Source organism: Thamnophis elegans, chromosome Z, assembly GCF_009769535.1.
Source record: "Thamnophis elegans isolate rThaEle1 chromosome Z, rThaEle1.pri, whole genome shotgun sequence".
NCBI classification, from domain to species: Eukaryota; Metazoa; Chordata; class Lepidosauria; order Squamata; family Colubridae; genus Thamnophis; species Thamnophis elegans.
Window position 1 is genome coordinate 114,955,267 of NC_045558.1, and position 20,028 is coordinate 114,975,294.

General features: G+C 36.2%; 1 protein-coding gene across 1 annotated transcript; it reads left to right on the forward strand.

The window, feature by feature from the left end:
* Nucleotides 1-7,807: 7,807 nt before the first annotated feature.
* Nucleotides 7,808-19,368, forward strand: LOC116521580 (vomeronasal type-2 receptor 26-like). Its single transcript, XM_032236238.1, has 6 exons — nucleotides 7,808-7,998; nucleotides 8,738-9,029; nucleotides 11,362-12,222; nucleotides 13,025-13,252; nucleotides 15,156-15,282; nucleotides 18,464-19,368. Exons 1-6 carry the CDS (start codon nucleotides 7,808-7,810, stop codon nucleotides 19,366-19,368), a joined length of 2,604 nt encoding a protein of 867 aa, XP_032092129.1.
* Nucleotides 19,369-20,028: the final 660 nt, after the last annotated feature.

Consider the following 20,028-nt stretch of genomic DNA (forward strand, 5'->3'; position numbering starts at 1 on the left):
ACTTAAAAGAGAAATGGCTTTTACTATCTTTCTTAAGCTTAAAAATAAAAAAAATGATTATTTATTTAATTATAGCAGCCAAAATAATAATTGTGCAACTCTGGAAAACTTAGATAATACAACAGCTAAATTGGGAATTAGCGAAGCCTCCACAATTGGCACATCAGGAAAAAAATACAGAAAATGTTAAAGAATTTCAGAAACAGGAACCACAGTTTGATCAAACATGGTGGATTTTGTGATTTATTTTAATAACAATAAATTATAATCTGGCATAATTGTTATATATGATAATTTTTCACATGTAAAGCACCTGATTTTGTATTTAAATGCTAATAGATATCTTTGAGTAGCTTTTTAAATATTTTTTCTATATAAGTAGTCCTCGACTTTTTCTAAGCAAGATAGTTGTTAAATGAATTTTGCTCCATTTTACAATCTATCTTGCCATACTTGTTAAGTGAATTATCGCAGTTGTTGGGCTAGTAACATGGTTGTTAAGTGAATCTGCCTTCCCCATTGATTTTGCTTGTCATAAGGTTGACAAAGATGATAATATGATTCGTGGACACTATGAATATATTACAAAGAATTTTGGTCACATGACGATGGGAATGCTGCAAAAGTCATCAGTGCAAAAAATGGTCATGCCACATGTTTCAGTACCTTTGCAACTTTGAATGGACATTAGATGAACTATTATATTTGGAGACTACCTGTATATTGCATTTATACTAATGCAGATACCTGATATTTTAAAAGAAACAATAGATAAACCATTTCTCATTTTAAAAACAAGAAAGATTGAAGTAGGTGGGAATTTCTTTTGTTTTTTAAAAATTTTAACGGCTAAAAGTCTGAGTTATAAAATCATTCAAAAATTCCTCATCATTGGTTGCAGAAAATAACAGGACTTAGATGGGGAAGAAGGCGGGGCTTAGCAGTGAGAAGACGGACTTTCAGGCAGCTCCTGAGAGACCATCTATGCCGGGTTATTTGGATGATTCGTTTCGAATCTATGCTGTCCCGGAGACACAGTGAAAGGTGGAGGGGACTCCAGTGGTCCCAGAGATGTTCGCAAAATCTCTGGGAACCTAAGGAAAGCCCTCCTAATCCAGTGACTTCTGGATCAGCCGATGCTGACTACAACTGCAAAAGCCCAGAGAGAGAGGGGATATAAGCATGTCGTTTGGTGTGAGTTTTAAATCTTTTTTTCTTGTTGGAAAGAGAATGAAGAGAACACTCTAAATGTTGCTAGACAAAACAGCAGAGCTGAGAGTGACCTTGGAAAGACTTTTATCTTAGGGGGGGGAAAGAGTCAGAAAAAAATCATTTGTTTCACCTTGTTGGCATTCTTTCATCTCTCAACACCATTTTCACACCATCTGCTGTGGAGACATCGACATTGATTTTTTCTTTTTTGATCATCCCCATTGACTTTTTGATCTTTTACACTTTTTTTCTGTTTTGATTATTCTTTCACAATGACCTTTGGATCATTCTTTTTTACCCCTTGACTATTTACATTTTTTCTGCTTTTTCTTTTTCCCACTTGTAGCTGAAGCACCTCTCCTTCCCTTTTTGGAGGGGGGGGGGGTTCTCATATATATATTCTTTTGTATTCTTACTGCATTTATTTCTTCTCTGAAGAAATTGGGACATCAACAGATGATCTAATTTAAATTTTGAACAAAATAGTTGGAAAAGTTCCTTTCTCTTCCTTTCCCTTTCTCTCCCTTCTCCCTTTTCTTTTTTCTCTTTCTCCCTTGTCTCATCTCCCCCCCTTTCCTCTGTGTACTTTACGTATTTCATCCACTATACTTATAACCCCCCACTCTCTAATACTAATTGGCTATGAGTAGAAAAGCAGCTGCTTTTGGCTCTACATCAACCTCTGCCTCCTCACCTGCGGGAGGCCAGAGGACAACACAGACGATGTCCCAGCATGAAAAAGAGAAGGAAGCAAACTTTGAAACACTTATGCAAATGATGCAGAAAATGCAAGCAGGAATTGACAGAAAAGATAGCAAGTTAGACACCCTTGTAAAAAAAATGGAGGTAATGGAACAACAAAATCAAAGCATAGTGCAAAAAGTTGATAATATGGAAGGGAAAGTTGAAAGTATGCACAACTGGATGCTGAAATACAAAGACAGAATTCAAAAAATTGAAAATAAAATTCAAGAAGGAGAGAAGAAAACCGAGAAGCTAGAGATCAGACTAAGTGATGTAGAAAGAGAGAGCAGTGGAATATTAAGATGGGAGATGGATAGGTCTGAATTTTTCTTAAGATTTCAAAACATAGAAGAAGAAAAAGGAGAGGACTTAGTTCAGATAATTTCAAATATTTTGATAGATGTTCTGGGGATGTCCCAGGACAAAATAATAGAAATTATTGACAAGAATTTTAGAGTATACACAAGATATGCAATGAGAAATGCTCTCCCAAGGGAAGTGCATGTAAGATTTACTAAGAAAACAATTAAATCACAAATTTTACAGAAATTGAGAGATAGAAAATTAGAATATAAAGGTAAGGAGATTGTAGTTCTCAAACAAATTCTGAGAGAGGTGAGAGAGAGGAGAAGAGAATATCAATTTCTGACTAAAGTATTGATAAAAAAAGGTGTTAACTACAGATGGCTCATACTAGAAGGTTTACTTTGTACTTGGCAAGGACATAGGATAAATACAATTGAGAAGGCAGAAGCTTTCTACGAAGAATACTTTAGAGAAATGGCTGAGAAAGCTGGGAAGGACGATTCAGCGGTACAAATACTGGAACCACCTGCAACCGTGACCGAAAAAATAGAAGGAGCAGTAGGTGGAAGTGAGAAAGAAGGGGCGACAGGGAATGGAAGCCGTAAAAAAAAAAACGAGAACCCAGATCTACTAGAACGATAAATCCTGTATATAAAGTATAAACATGGAAGAAAGAAAAATGATTACAATTAACATTAATGGACTTAATTCGGCAATTAAAAGGAAGAAAATATTCCATAAATTAGAGAAATTACAACTTGACATAATTTGTCTGCAAGAAGTACATATCCAAAAGAACATTTATTAACTCAACCAAAGCTTGGGAAAATGTTTTCATCATTGGCAAACTGCAAGAAAAGAGGAGTGGTCTTTTATATTAAAGGCAACATCCCAGCAAAAGTAGTCTATGCAGAGGAAGAGGGAAGAATTTTGATGGTGGAAATTATGGATACCAAAAAGACACTCCTAATTGGAATCTACGCCCCCAATGAAAAACAAGATGAATTTTACAAAAAATTACACAAAAAAGTTTTGGAACTAGACTATGCTGATATTTGTATGATGGGAGATTTTAATGGCATTGTGAATCAAAATATGGACTATAAAACACATAAAACAAAAAAATTAAATAGGAAGCCTCTGCCGAAATCCTTTTTTAGGATGACAGATGAAGTAAATCTAAAAGATATATGAAGAGAAAGAAATGCTAAAAAAGAACAATATACTTTCTACTCAAACAGACATTCTTCATTCTCTAGAATAGATATGATATGGGTCTCAGCGGAGTTGAGCTCCAACATAAAAGAAATTGAGATTGAAGCAAGTACCTGGGCGGACCACAATCCAATTTTAATTAAATGGAAAGGCCAAAGGGCAAGACCTAGATGGACACTAAATAACACTATATTGAAAGAAAAAGAGTTTGTACAAAAAATGGAAAAAGAGCTAGTCCTTTTCCTTAAAGAAAATAGGAAAGAAGATATGTCGTTGCAGAATCTCTGGGATACAATGAAGGCTGTTATCAGAGGTTTGACAATAGACTACACAAGGAAGAGAAACTCAAAGAAAAGACAAATGCATAAAGCTCTAGACAATGACTATAAAATACTTGAAAGAGAACTACAGAGAGCACCACAAAAAAAAGATGTCAAAATAAAAATGGACATAATTAAACACAAAATGGACCTATTAGAAAAGGAAGAACTGGCACAAAAAATTAGAGGTGCCAAACAGAATTATTTTGAAAATGCGAACAAGCCAGGCAGGTGGTTGGCATATAAGATGAAAAAGGAGAGAGTAACAAAGAAAATACTTCAACTAATAGATAAACAAGGAGAAATTCAGTATGGAAATACTGAAAAAAAATATATTATACAAGACTATTATGCTAAACTCTATGAACGGAGGAGGGACGAGTTAAAAAGTACCTACAAGATGCCAATCTCCCCCAGGTACCAGACGAAACTAGAATAATGTTAGAAAGTAAAATAACAATGATGGAGCTAACAGAGGTACTTAAAAAACAAAACAATGGGTAAGCTCCAGGATCAGATAGACTACCTGTGAAATTCTACAGAACATTTGAAGAAATATTGACCCTCCCACTCCTACAAGTCATGAATGAAGTGATGTCTGAGAGCAAAATACCGAAGTCATGGTCAGAAGCGTATATCACACTACTACCCAAGGAAGAGACTGATTTAACACAAATCAAGAATTATAGACCAATCTCTTTATTAAATTCAGACTACAAGCTATTTGCATCTATACTAGCTGAGAGACTTAAAAAATATTTAAATGGCTTCATCCACTCAGATCAAAATGGCTTTTTACCTAAAAGACAAATTAAAGACAATATGAGAATGATTTTGAATACCTTGGAATACTATGAGGCCCATCCTGAAAAACAATTGGCACTGATGTTCCTTGATGCGCAGAAGGCCTTTGACAATGTGAATTGGCAATTTATGTTTTTGCAACTGGAGCAGATGAATTTTGGCAAGAAATTCACTCAAACTATACGAATGATATACCAGAAACAAGCAGCAAAGATAATGGTAAATGGAGAACTAAGAGATCCAATTGAAATAAAGAGAGGCACAAGACAAGGCTGCCCACTATCACCACTACTCTTTGTCCTAACACTAGAGGTCTTAAACAGAAAGATCAGAGAAGAAGAAGAAATAAGAGGAATGAAAATTAAGAGAGAAGAGTATAAATTGCAAGCATTCACAGACGACTTAGTTTTTATTCTTGAAGATCCATTAGAAACAGCATCCAAATTGCTGGAAAGAATAGAGGAATATGGAGAAGTAGCAGGCTTGAAAATAAACAAAGATAAAACAAAGATCATGACAAAGAATATCCCAGCAACACAAAAGGAAGAGTTTTCAGAAATGTTGCAGATTCAAAACACAAGTAAGGTTAAATATTTGGGGATATATTTATCACCTAGATGTAGCACTCTTAAAGAGGATAACTATACCAGATTAAAATGACAAATAGCAATTGACTTGGAGAAATGAGAAAATTTGCATTTATCAATGATGGGAAGAATCTCTACAATTAAAATGAACATTCTACCTAGAATTCTATATCTGTTTCAGACAATCCCAATCAGATTGGGTAAGGATTTTTTTCAAGATTTAAATAAAATAGTTTTGAAATTTATTTGGCAAGGGAAAAAAGCTAGAATAAAACTTAAATTACTACAAGATTTTAGATCGAGAGGAGGATTTGGGTTACCTGATTGGGAGCTATACTATCAGGCAACAAACTTGATGTGGATTAAGGAATGGATATTATTAAAAAACTCTAGATTATTGAATGTAGAAGGTCACGATTTGCTGTTGGGATGGCATGCTTTCCTATGGTATAAGGGTACTAAATCACATGGTTACTTTAGAAGACATTATATAAGGGAGGCGTGGTTGTTAAATTGGGGAAAGGTTAAAAGACTACATTATTTAAAAATTCCAGTCTGGATATCAACAATTGAAGCATTTTCATATCCGATAATATATAAAAAGGAACAAACAGTTAGATACACAGAATTATTGAATACAGAGGGTGAGCTCAAATCTAGTCAAGAGTTGAAACAAGAAGGGATGGAAATGAACTGGTATTCATATGTACAGATACAATCTAGATATAATGAAGATAGAAAAACTAAAGGTCTTTATAATAAAATGACTGAGTTAGACAAAATTCTAACAGGTACTGATGAAAAAGTAATTAAAAAACTATATGGATATTTATTGGAGTTTAAATTGCATGAAGAACAAGTTAAAGAAACTATGATAGCTTGGGGAAAAAACTTTAGGTATGGGATTGATTTAGAGAATTGGCAGAAATTGTGGTCTCAAAATTACAAAATGACAATGTCTACTGCATATAGAGAAAACTTGTATAAAATGATTTACAGGTGGCACCTACCCCCGACCAGAATCGCAAGAATGTTCAAGAATAAATCAGAAAAATGTTGGAAATGTCACCAGATACCTGGCTCATACTACCACATGTGGTGGACTTGCACTGAAGCTAAAAGATACTGGACTAAAATCCACATGTGGTTGGAGAAAATGACACACAAACAAATAGACTTTAAACCAGAGGTCTTTTTATTGGGGATCATACCAGAAACCTATAACAAAGACTTAAAATATCTGATTGTAAATGTGCTAACAGCAGCCAGAACAGTTTTTGCAAAAAACTGGAAAAACGAAACAATACCAAAACAGGAATAAGTTATCCGAAAAATAATGGACTGTGCTGAAATGAGTAAATTGACATTTGAAATTAGAGAGCAAGAGGATGAACAATTTTGGGATTTGTTTTATCGGTGGCTAGGGGAAAAAAAAAAAACTTTGGAAATGAAAAATGATATACTTATGCCTTAATTGAAAAAAGTAAATGATGATATAATTATGCTGTGAAATAATCTAATAATGACACAATGAAGTATTAATATAAGGTCTGGGGATATAATGTATAAGGTTAAGAACTTATTATAATGATATGTCGCTGCTGATAAAGCAATTCTAATAGGGGAACAAATGAAAACTGGTATATATAGGCAGCGATGCTTTGTTGAACAATGAAGGAATAAGATCTCTTTTGAAGGTATGAAATGCAAGGTTAACAATAAATAGAAGTATACTCTCTGGGGGAAAATAATGCTAATGTTAACTAAATATATATTGTAGAATGAAAATAAGGCCTTTAGTTATATTAGATGAAATATCTGAGACGGTAAATATTATTTGAAGACGCAGAGGTTAAAACAACTGTAACCAAACGACATGCTGCATGTGATGATGGTTTTTTTTTGTCTTTTTGTCTTCTTTGTCTTCCCCCTCCCCCCCCCCTTTTTTTAAACCCTAGGTTATTGTGGTGTTTATTAAATATACAACAGAGAGATACAGGATGTATAAACGTAGTAGGGATGCACCTGTGATCAAATGACATATTGTATGTGATGATGGGGTGTTTTTTTTCTTCCCCCTTTTTTTTCCTCTCCTTTTCCCATTGTTTTTTTTTCTATTGTTATGTGATGTTGTCTATGTAATAAAAAATAAAATTATATATAAAAATAATAATAAAAATTCCTCATCATTCATCCTTGCTAAATGTCCTAGTTCTTTTAAGAATTCAAGTGAAAACAATAATTGAACTCTAAAAAAGCATGATTTCTTCAGGTCTTCCCAAAGGAACTGAAGCCTGACTTAAAAATTACCTTCTTGTTTGTGCATCTAAATTACTATCTATCAAAATCCCATGGAAATTCAGTGCCCAACATCAACAAAAAAAGACTAATGTAAACTTTTGCTTCTCTTTCTTTCTCTTAAAATAGCCATACTATTTAGAGATCAAGAGAAACAAGGCTGGCTTCTGGACTCCCAGGTTTGATCCTAGATAGATCGAGATTCAGACTTAAGATGTCAAGATGTGTAAGTTGCAGAAATGTTAATGGCTTTGTTCTTGGAATAAGAGGGATTTTTTGAGCTTTGCCCTTGTAATGGGGATGGAAATTTTATTTATCTTAATGCTAGTGTTGAGTGCCCATGTGGTGTGCCTGACCTATAGGTGCAGCATCTTTCATCCATCTAGTCCATATCACAAGTACCATTATCCAGGAGACCTTATGGTAGGTGGAATTTCATCTCAAGTTGGTCCAGTCTCTGAAGACATAACCTTTAAAGATCGTCCCTCATCAGTATTGCCTGGACAGTTTATGTAAGGAAAGTTATTGTTATTTGTTTCTATTTTACTACATTTGTATTTGCTGAAACAATAGACTATAGCATTGCTATCACAAAATAATAATTAATTGATTTAGTTGAAGTTAAGGAGATCCTCAGAACAGCATTCTTTCCTCAACCAGACAAAATAGAGTATGGAATATAATCAGATGTTTAAAGCAAACTTCCAAAAATGAATACCTCAAAATAGGTGAGATTCCACACATATAATCCTCAGCCATTGGTACACCTTCTGGGCAATATTGTGGGACAGACAGCTTGTGAGAGGATGATTTGAGGCTCTTTTGCATTTTTCTATATAATCCTCTTAAAATATGTACATCAATTAGTCTTGTACTAAATAACTCCTTCAAACACACTACAAGATCTTCAGCCAACAATACAAAAGTGTCTGCAAGAGGACTTGATGTATTATTTTTTTTTACAAAGTGACATTATATATGCGGATTCCAGACATTCCCTGTGTTTTTGTCTGAAATCATTTGCATATTTTTTCTGCAGAATTATCTGAATAAATTATCTGAAGTCAATAAATGTTGTCTCCTTTTTCAATGTACACTTGTACATATATTAATTCTATATCCTGATTGCTGTTAATATACTATATCAGAAAGACAAAATTACTTGATGGGCTTTGGCTGCTATAGTATAAATACTGATGAAAATATAAGGACACAATATCCTTCTGATGTGCAATACTACTCTAATTGTAGTGGCATTCCAAAGAATTACCAACACATCCTGGCTTTGGCTTATGCAATAAAGGAGATCAATGAAAACCCGCAAATCTTACCCAATCTCACCCTGGGCTTCTATATTTATGATAGCTATGACAATGCTCAAATGACCTATCAGGCCACCATGTTACTTCTAGCAGCAACTGAGAGACTGGTCCCCAACTACCTATGTAACATCCATAATAAAGTCACAGCTGTTATTGGAGGACTGGATGCTGAAATCTCTCTCTATGTGGCAACTCTCTTGGATATGTATAAGATTCCACAGGTAGGCTGGACAACCTTGCATGCAAATGTCATGCTGCTTATAGTGATCTACTTTCACAATGTAATTTTGTTTTGCAGCATTAAGTATTTTCAAGTAAATAGTTCAGGAGTTGGAAAATTTGACTTAAAACCAGATTTGTTTTTGTTCTAGGTTTGGGCTTACATTGTTCAATTATTTCATTTATTTCTAATTATTGAAAAAAGGTTGGCTTTTCTTTTTCTAAATAACCTCATGGATATTTAGACTACAATGATATGCAATTTTTTGTGATTCATTTTCTTAGCAAAGTGGGTGAACCATACCATAAACAGTTGACTTATTTATTTTGATGCCCTATATTTCACAAACAGTATAACAATCTTTTTAGCCTGGGTTTAGTGTTAAGGCTTTAAGTTTCAATAAGATTCAATCAAAATAAATCTCATAAATTAATATCTAATAAATTAAGATCTATTGTTACCATAGGGACCAACATTCAAGTGATTAATATAACATGCAATGTTTTCAGTGATAATTTAAAGAGAAATTTCTTTCAAACAAGATGAATCAAGCTCTGCATATAGAAATATTTTTGTCATGTTCAATAATACTTTTGAAATTAATATGGTTAAAGACAAATATTTTGGAAAACTATCAATGTTTTCATCATCTGTAAAATTTAATTCCATACTAATAAATAATTATTGTCTCCAATTAACTACAAAATATCCAAAAAAGGTCAAAGTTTTTGTTGGTGGATATGATTCCCAATCCGAAATATCCATTATGTGACAATTAAGGGAGGATAACTGATCTGCCATGATTCAGTTCAGACTTTTTTGTATTTTCTCAACTGATGATTTCATTGTTTAATCTACAATCTATTATATTTAGCTAAGATGTTACAATGTGAAAGCGTTTTCTAAACTATTATTCTTATTCTTAAATTTGAAAAATCCTATGATATACTCTCATTCTTTCAAATGTGGTTCTTGGACCAAAGAGGTTTAAAAACACTTTTGAAAAACCATTTTCCTCTAATTTCTGAATGATGCCTGTTCCTATGTGCAGCAAGAGCCAACATCCTCATTTCAGTAATTCAAGCATGCACATACATTAACTTGCAGAGACAACAATCAATGTATTGATATGAAGGGAGAGTTAGTGGATATTTATATATAGCAGTTTGACATATCAGTTTTTGGTATAGATTGTTCTTGCTCATCTTTATTGCTTATCTGGATGTTGATTAATAGGAACAAAAGAAGAAAAGATTCTTAAAGCTGATTTTCTGTCTTTAACTTTCCATTTTTGTTTTTGAATGATATATAAGTAGAATTTGTTTTTCATATTTATTTATCAATAATTTCTTCTAGAAGCTTTCTTGCTTTCTTACACTTGGCATAATATAAAATGTATACTACTTTCCTATCTCTGTTGTGAAATTAAAAGAATTTCATGTCTTTTGACTGCCAGCTGACAATCATGAATACGTTCTATAAACATTATACTTTGTCAAACATGGTCAAGTCAAATCAATCAGATAAAATCTTTATTACATACATTAATAGGCTAGTCCTTACATTACATGCTGTGAAAAGATGCTTTGTCTTCTCAGCTAAAGAAACTTTGGGAATGCCTAGGAGGCCTTGAAAATATACTGTTATTTTGTGTGCTACAGAGATGCCCGAAGGTTTTAGTAAATATTTGATGGTTTCTTAAATGTTTACAATGTATGACAGAGCTTTTTTCCCCCCTGTGGATTGTAGTTACTGTACTCTTATTGGTTGTGGCTAGACATTTCCTTATGATTTTTTTTATTCTTATATAGCAAAATATATTTTAAAAACCCTTCTCTAACTTGAATTGCTTTGATTCATCGTCAGTTATAGAAATTTATACTTTTAAAAAATGCATATCAATATACAAATCCCTTTGTCCATCTGCATGTAGAAAAAACTACCAGAAATACCTGTGCATGTGTATAAACGAGTATTATGACAGTATATCTTCTTTTGCCATTTTGAAAATGTGGAACAGCAATTATCCATCACCTACAAATCTACTACTTGGTTTTAGATATATTCAGATCAGTAATTCCTCCAGATCTGGAGCATCACTGAATGGCAATCAACAGACTTCCAACACCTTCCATGCAGTTATGCCTTCCACACCTACAATTTCCAGGAATAGAAATTCAGGGAATTTTCATCTCAATGAAACAGGCAAAGTTCTTTGAAAGGGTTGGTATGAGGATTATTAATTCAATATACTATATGTTGATTGTTTTGAAAATGATATTGGAAATGATCTGTAAGTGCTGCTCTTATCTCCTTGTCCTGTTTCTCTCTAGTTCATTTATGGCTCTGCTCCAATAATGAATGATAAAACCCCAGGCCTTTCCTTTTATCAGATGGTTCCTCCAGAAGAACTTCAGTATAACGGGATTGTCTCTCTGCTGCTGCATTTTAACTGGACATGGATTGGGATTTTTATCATGGACAATGACCAGGGAGAAAAATTTATAGAAACAATGATTTCTCTTTTTTCCAAAAATGGGGTTTGTGTTCCTTTCATTTGCCGATTCCCCAAATTAACTGATTTCAGTAGAATTGATGTTTTGCTTCAACAGGCAGCCAAAATCTATGATGTTATCATGGATAGTAAGGCGAATGCAGTGGTGTATAATGGAGAATCTTTTGCAATGGGAAATTTGTTATGGCTTCAGTATATTTCAAATATAGAAGAGGTGAAAAGTAAACCAAAAGGTATTGTTTGGATTATGACAGCACAGATGGAGTTCAGTTTAATCCCTCTTCAACGTTCTTGGGATCTCAAAATAATTGATGGTGCCCTTTCCTTTACCATGCATTCCACTGCTCTACCAGAGTTCAAATCGTTTGCTAAGAAACAAAACCCCTTCAGCCCAAATAAAGATACATTTATTAAACAGTTCTGGCAAGAAGCCTTTGACTGTGTATTCCCAGATACAACTATGAGTGATATAGAGGAGAATATTTGCAATGGTAAAGAGAATTTGGAGAGCCTTCCTGGGACTCTTTTTGAAATGGAGATGACTGGCCACAGCTACAGCATCTACAATATAGTTCATGCAATAGCTCATGCTTTACACGCTCTGTCCTCCTCTAGAAATACTGAGAGATCAATGATTGGTAGAGTAGGAAGGAAGATTCATATTCAAGACATCTGGAAGGTAAGAGCCTCATTAGGAAAAATTCTATGATTGATGGGAACCCGGAAATTCTCTTTTGACTATTTTTCCCATGTTTTATAATTAAAAAATAAAATAAAATTATGCTTCCTTCATCATGCTGAACTTTATTTATTTCCTCTATCTTTAGTGTTGATTACTATATGACTATTTTAGACTGAATTATTTTGGGATTATTCTTCTTTTATATATCTCATAATTCTATCAGATTTTAGAAAGCTTATTTTCCAACTCCCAAATCTGTTTTTCTATGTGTCTTTATAATTCTCTGATCTAGAAGAATCACTCTAATATGGTAAACATTTTTTTCTGCTAAGCAAAATATCAGGGGAGAATCAGGGAGACATTAATCATAATCCTTAGATATGTCTCATTTTTGAACAAAAAAATAATTTCGGCTCTCCTGTTGATCCTTTTAATTAATATCCTTAATTCTAATTTGTCTTCAATTTCAATGTAATGAGAAGGGGGAAAGGAATACTATTAAATCTATTGTGAAAAGTATCAACATGGAGACTGGTAAGATAATTTAGTCTTTCCAAATAGCAATAGCACTTAGACTTACATACCACTCCATAGTGCTTTTATAGCCCTCTCTAGGCAGTTTATTGCCCCCAACAATCTGGTCTTCATTTTACCCACCTCGGAAGGATGGAAGGATGAGTCAACTTTGAGCCATTGAGATTTGAACTGCCAAACTGCAGCTAGCAGTCAGCTGAAGTACCCTGCAATACTGCACTCTGTGCCACCTAGACTCTTATTTGCATTTTTCCTTTCAATTTAGTTCCACTATTTTTTGAGAAATGTTGCTTTTAACAATGGTGCTGGGGAACCAGTATCCTTTGATCAGAATGGGATTGTAGCAACTGGATTTGATATTCTAAACTTGATAGCTTTCCCAAATAATTCATTTCTTCACATGAAAGTTGGAAATGTCGATCATTCAGCATCTCCAGATAAAATATTAACCATCAATGATGACATGATTACATGGCACAGCTGGTTTAACCAGGTAGGATTTAATTATTGTATTTGATTCTGAATAAACATGCTTTTTTTTACTTTGATATGCAAATTCATATTATTGCACAAAAGGAAATTCTTATATAAATCTTTCAGAAAAGCAACTTCTAGGTCTCATTATCATATGTGAATATCTGTTAAATAAAGATTTAATAGTTTAAGTTTTTGGTTTTCCTATTTCTTTATGTAATAATAAGTAATAATAAGACAATAATATTTCATTCCCAGCCCATTTTTGCCATAGGGTAGGAATCCAGGGTTTTTTGTCTTTGCCCAACTCACGGTTGCACTTATTTAATCTAGAAATAAGTATATATCATTGAGCTTGTACAATGTAAAAATGTGTTCCAAATGATTACTCTTATCCATGATTCCCATGACATGATTTCATCATTTCAAATGTGGACATTGGAATAAAAAGCCTCCAGACCAGGGACGTGCAGTCACTAGAGGCAAGGGAGGCGGGGCCTCACCAATCTCCTGAGGGAAAGGAAAGAATTTTAAATAATTTTTTTAAAATAATTAAAGCCAGGGTAGTTGCTACCAGATTTCAAGTCACAGTGGCTTGGTGTCTGCTCTCAGTATTAACTAGGAGGAGGCCAGAGAACTCAGGGCCTCCTTTGCATAAGGAATTTTTCACCTTTTAAAAGTTAAGAAGGGGTTAAAAAGCAAAAACTTTCATATGCAAAGGAGGCACTGATTCTCCCATCTCCTGATCGGCGAGCAGCAAATCATGCCTTATGAGCACGCTTACGTTGAGCATGCTTACGTTGGGCGGACAAGAGGAGAGTTGAGAGAGTTTCCACAGCTGGAAAAGGTATGTGGATCAGACGGAGGGAAGGGGGGGATTCTAATTTATTGTAATTAAATATGTAATTTTTTATTGTGGAGTGTGTGTGTGTGTGTGTGTGTTTCTTTCTTCACAGCAGTCCGGTGGGGTCGGAGGAGGTGGGGGTGAGGCGGCGGAGCGTGGAGGCGGCAGGGACATTCTCGCCGCTGTGTCCCAACAGGCAAGGTGTCTCGCGTTTATGTCCGCCATAAACATGAGACACCTGGCCTGTTGGGCTGGGTGGGCTCTCTGGCTGGGGAGGGGGGAGCCCTTTAAAGCCCTACTGCTGCGTCTTCCCAGCAAGACTTCCTTTCGGTTCGTGGTTTCCCTTGACTGCCTTAACTAACTTTAGAGTGCTGGCAGGCAGGGCTCGCCCACCATTCAGCGAAACATGTTTCGCTGAATGGCGGCCGAGCCCATGCCTTTAAAGTGCCAGCTTGCCTTCTGGGCTGGCCGGTGCGGAAGGCAAGCTGGCACTTAAAGGCATGCCGACATTTTAGAGCTCGGCCGCTATTCAGCGAAACATGTTTCGCTGAATGGCGGCCGAGCTCTAAAGTGCCGGCATGCCTTTAAAGTGCTGGCTTGCCTTCCGGGTGTCCCAGGTCCATCTGAGATGCTTCTCGCCACTGTCGCACTCCACCGCCTTGCCCCCCCCCGCCTCCTCCAATGAACAATCCTGCTCCCCCGGCCTGCAGCCAGCCCAGCACCGAACGGGGAGGACGAGGAGGAGGAGGAGAAGAGCGGTGAGTCCTTGTGCCGGCTGGCCAGGCAGAGAGCAGGTTGGGTGGGGGGTGGGTGGGCTGGCTGCAGGCTGGGGCAGCAGGATTGTTCATTGGAGGAGGCGGGGGGGCAAGGCGGTGGAGCACGACGGCGGCAAGAAGCAATACCCCTGCCGCTGTGTCTGACAGCATCTCGTGTTTATGTCCGCCATAAACGCGAGACGCCTATCGGACACAGCGGCGGGGATGTTGCTTCTCGCCGCTGCTGTGGTCTTGCCTCACCAATGGTAACCCTCACTGCATGTCACTGCTCCAGACATATACATTTCCTCTTTAATTTCCAGGTAATACCCATCTCTGTTTGCAGTGAGAGCTGTTATCCTGGTTCTAGCAAAAAGGTGAAGGAAGGAGAGGCATTTTGCTGTTATGACTGTCAGCCATGCCCAGATGGGAGGGTTTCAATTGAGAATGGTAAGAGATATTCATCATCTCCTGATTTTATTTCCTAAAGAAAGAAAGGAATACATTTTGATAAAATTGAACATGGCATGAGCCTCTATAGTACACACAAGATATTTTCTAAATCTGTGGGTTCATTTTTTCAGTTCTTAGGAATATTCAATTAAAAAATGATCATTAAGGATGATGATAATCATGACTAAATTAGGTTACCAGCTTTTCATTTACAAATTATGAAACATCACTGCAATTGTGAACCCATTTTAGATCATTTTTCCACATCTTCTACAGCCCTGGTCTCCTGGACTTTAATTATAGATATATCGTATTTTTCGGAGTATAAGATGCACCTTTTTTCTTCAAAAAAGAGACTGAAAATCTGGGTGCGTCTTATACATCGAATACAGAATTTTTTGCTTCCCGAACCCCCACCCATTCACCAAAATGGCCAGCATACCCTTGTGGAGGCTTTCAAAAAGCTCCTGGGGGCTGGGGAGGGCAGAAATGAGCAAAAAACAGGCCGTTTTTTGCCTCCCCCCACCCAGCCCCCAGCAGCACTCTGTAAGCCTCCATAAGGCTATGCATGCAAATTTATTGACAAAAAACGGACCTGTTTTTGCAAAAAAATGGCCATTTTTGCTCTTGGGGGGGGCAGGAGCACTCTGCAAGCCCCCCCCCCCCCAAAGGCTATTCATGCCTTTTTATAAAACAGGCCCATTTTCGTGAAAAACAGGCCATTTTTGGGAGGTTTGCAGAGTGCAAAAACTTTTTTTTCCTTTTGGAAAGCTCTTTAACTGATTGATGAGAATTACATTGATCAAGTGCTGTGCCAGCAGAAACAAAGTCTTAGGTGCTGCAAATTGTCAGTGATTTCCTTCTCCAGCACATGGATAAATACAGCTGGAAACATCTACCTACCTACCTACTCTCTCTCTCCCTACCTACCTACTGTATTTCTCTCTGTGTCTCTCTCCCTCTCTCTCCCTCTCTCCCTCTATCTATCTATCTATCTATCTATCTATCTATCTATCTATCTATCTATCTACCTACCTACCTACCTACCTACCTACCTACCTACCTACCTACCTACCTACCTACTTTTTCCTTTAATTTGCCTCTTCAAAACCTTGGTGCTCTGGAAAATATGGTACATAATTAATATAATATAAATAATAATTGAAGTCCAGTAGAAAGAGAAGTGTGCAGTTATATATTAGCAATCATAAAATAAATCAAATATGGTGTGCTCTAAACCATTTACTACACTATTACCCTTATTAATCTAATGCTCATAAAACCAATAGAATACAACTAATTAAAATATATGTTCTCTAGAAATAATTATAAAATAACTAAGCAACGCATTTGTATTCTAAAAAAACTACAAACAATCCTAATATACTGTATTTTTCAAACAGATAAATAAACATAAGACACATAACTCATAACCCTTGGATTATGCTAGACCTTTCATGAAACATGCATTCATTTTCACCAATGCTTCACTTCAATCATACATTGTTGTTCTCACACTTAGCAATCAAACTTTAAATCCAAATTTTTATAAATGTTCCATTATTCAACCTTTTTATTATGTACTGTATTTTTCAGAGTATAAAATGCACTGGAGTATAAGACGCACCAAGATTTTGAAGAGGCAAATTAAAAAAATAATTGCACTCTGCAGACCTCCCAAAAAGGCCTCTTTTTTTCAAAAACAGGCCTTTTTTCAAAAAGAAAAGGGAATGCTTAGCCTTTAGGAGGCTTATAGAGTGCTCCTGGAGGCTGAGGGGGGGCAAAAACAAGAAAACAAATGGCCCGTTTTTCACTCATTTTTGCCCTCCCCAGTGCCCAGGAGCACTCTGAAAGACTTCTAAAGGCTCTGCACAACCATTTTTGCAAAGGGGTGGGGTTTCGGCAAAAAAAAAATATTGTATTCAGTGTATAAGATGCCCCTTTTTTGAGGGAAAGGGTGCATCTTATACTCTGAAAAATATGGTACTTCTTTTTTATCAACAAAGTTACGATAAACCCTCTTGTTCACATACTGTCAAACCCTTAGAAGCCAAGAGTATCAGAAGACTAAAACCACTTGAACTTCTGATTGATTTTTATCATTAATAGATTAAAGGAATAAAATCTTGAAAGCCTAACGTCATGATTCTCCATATTAATTTATAACTACTGTAATTAGGTATAAGGGACGCGGTGGCTCAGCGGCTAAGATGCTGAGTTTGTTCATCAGAAATTTTGGCAGTTCAGCAGTTCGAATCCTACCTCTACGTACTGGAGTGAGCTCCCATTATTTGTCCCAGCTTCTGCCAACCTAGCAGTTCAAAAGCATGTAAAATTGCAATAGAAAAATAGGGACCACCTTTGGTGGAAAGATAACAGCATTCCATGCACCTTTGGCATTTAGTCATGCAAGCCACATGACCATGGAGACATCTTCAGACAGCCCTGGCTCTTTGGTTTTGAAACGGAAATGTGCACTGCCCCCTAGAGTTGGGAACGACTAACACGCATGTGCAAGGGGAAACTTTTCTTTTGCCTAACTAGGTATAAACTGAAATCTTTTATTAAATGGACTGTCACCCCTCCTCCTTTTGTACTCCTGGTCTGTTAGACATTCTACCATACTACTTCTCTCGTTAGACTCACTCTCTATTTCCATTATGAATTTTATGATCCCTACATTGTCACAGCACAGAGGAGAGGTAGATGTATGTCCTTAAGGACAGCAGAAAGTCTGAAAGAGAACAAACTGTTCTACCTGACTCTGAAACAGCAACTTAAAAGAAGGATATGGCAATAAATGAAGTGACCTGTTCTCCCTGGTGATCAAAATCTGTCAAGGCAAGGGGCAGTTAAAGAAAATTTCAGATGGAACTTTGGAATCATTTTCTACAGTATATGAGACACAGGATACTACAGGCCTTCAAGAAAGTGGTAAAGATCTGGCTTATCCCCAGACACTGAACCAGAATGATTAGAATCACTATTTTATGAGAATATGACAAAACTAGCGTGACAATTACATTTAAAGGCTATTTTGATCATCTTAATATTATATAGATTACTGAACATAAAGATTATATAATTATAATTATAGTTATAAATTAACTTTATTATTATGCAATCTTGGATACAGAATATGTATGAGAAAAAATCACATATTTTTTTTCTTTTTCAGACAAAAATGAATGTTCAAGATGTGAAGACAACTTCTATCCAAACAAGAAACACAGTTATTGTATTCCCAAAAGTATTAGTTTCTTAACCTACAAAGAACCATTGGGAATCAGTTTAGCGTGTATTGCACAGTCTTTATCTTTGACTACTGTTCTTGTTCTTGGAGCATTTATAAGGCACCATGATACTCCCATTGTGGTAGCCAACAACCGGGACCTGACTTACACTCTCCTGATCACCCTCCTGCTCTGCTTCCTTTCAGCGCTGCTATTCATTGGCAAACCAGGAAAGTTTACCTGTCTCCTAAGACAAACAACTTTTGGAATGGTTTTCTCAGTGGCTGTTTCTTCTGTTTTGGCAAAAACCATCACAGTAGTTCTGGCTTTTATGGCCACCAAACCAGGATCCAGGATGAGACAATGGGTTGGGAAAAAATTAACTAATTGCATTATTGTTTCCTGCTCCCTGATCCAAGCAGGCATTTGTACTCTGTGGTTGTCAATGAACCCCCCATTCCCAGATGTTGATAGGACCTCAATGACTGAAGAAATTATCCTGCAGTGTAATGAAGGCTCTGCAACCATGTTTTATTGTGTCCTTGGCTATATGGGTTTCTTGGCTCTTGTCAGCTTCACTACAGCTTTTCTTGCCAGGAAGTTACCAGATAGTTTCAATGAAGCCAAGTTCATCACCTTCAGCATGTTGGTCTTTTGCAGTGTTTGGTTGTCCTTTGTCCCAGCATACCTGAGCTCCAAAGGGAAATACATGGTAGCTGTGGAGATTTTTTCCATCTTGACTTCTAGTGCTGGGCTTTTGGGTTGCATCTTTTTCCCCAAATGTTATATCATTGTGTTTCGGCCTGAGTTGAACAAAAGGGAGCAATTAATGAGAAAGAAGATTGATTAATAAGCATCTTATTCTTCTCCTGTCAACATTTTTAGTTTCAATGTATTGGTTATTACTTTAAAGCTCTACATGGCATAGTCCAGAAACTGTCTCATCCAGTTAGTACTGGCTTGTCCAACCAGTTCCAGCAGAGGAACTGCAGTGTGCTGCAGGTCCCATCAGTCAAGGAATTTTGGCAGGTGTGATCCAGAAGAAATCCCTTCTCTGTCAGGGCTCTTGCCCTTTGCAACATCCTACCCTCAGAAGTGAGATTGGCTCTCACTCTTTTGATCAGGAGCCTAAAGACCTGGCTCTGGAGATGGCTATGGGCCCTAATGGGGAAGAATCACACTGGAGGTGGTTGTTGAATTAAAATTCAACCTCAACACCCCATGCATCCATGCATTGTGTTTCGACCTGACCTGAACAACAGGGAGCAACTAATGAGAAAAAGGACTGATTAATATAATCACAATTTTATTCTCTTTCAAATTTTAATATAAATGCTTCATTCTTATACAATTAAAATATTCATAAACTGTGGCTATCAGATAGTGATTTAAATATTTTTTCTGCATTTTCTAAATATTCTAATATTTACTTAAAGAAGAATGATGCATCCAATGATTTTATCTGTTTTTGATACTTTATTTTGTTTTCAATATTTTTTCTGAAGAACAA

Bases quoted from the DNA above. Each gene is read 5' to 3' on its own strand.
- LOC116521580 (XM_032236238.1), top strand. From the start codon at position 7,808: ATGCTAGTGTTGAGTGCCCATGTGGTGTGCCTGACCTATAGGTGCAGC. The intron at 13,253-15,155 runs GTAGGATTTAAT...TTTAATTTCCAG, and splicing joins GGCACAGCTGGTTTAACCAG to GTAATACCCATCTCTGTTTG. The intron at 15,283-18,463 runs GTAAGAGATATT...TTTCTTTTTCAG, and splicing joins GAGGGTTTCAATTGAGAATG to ACAAAAATGAATGTTCAAGA.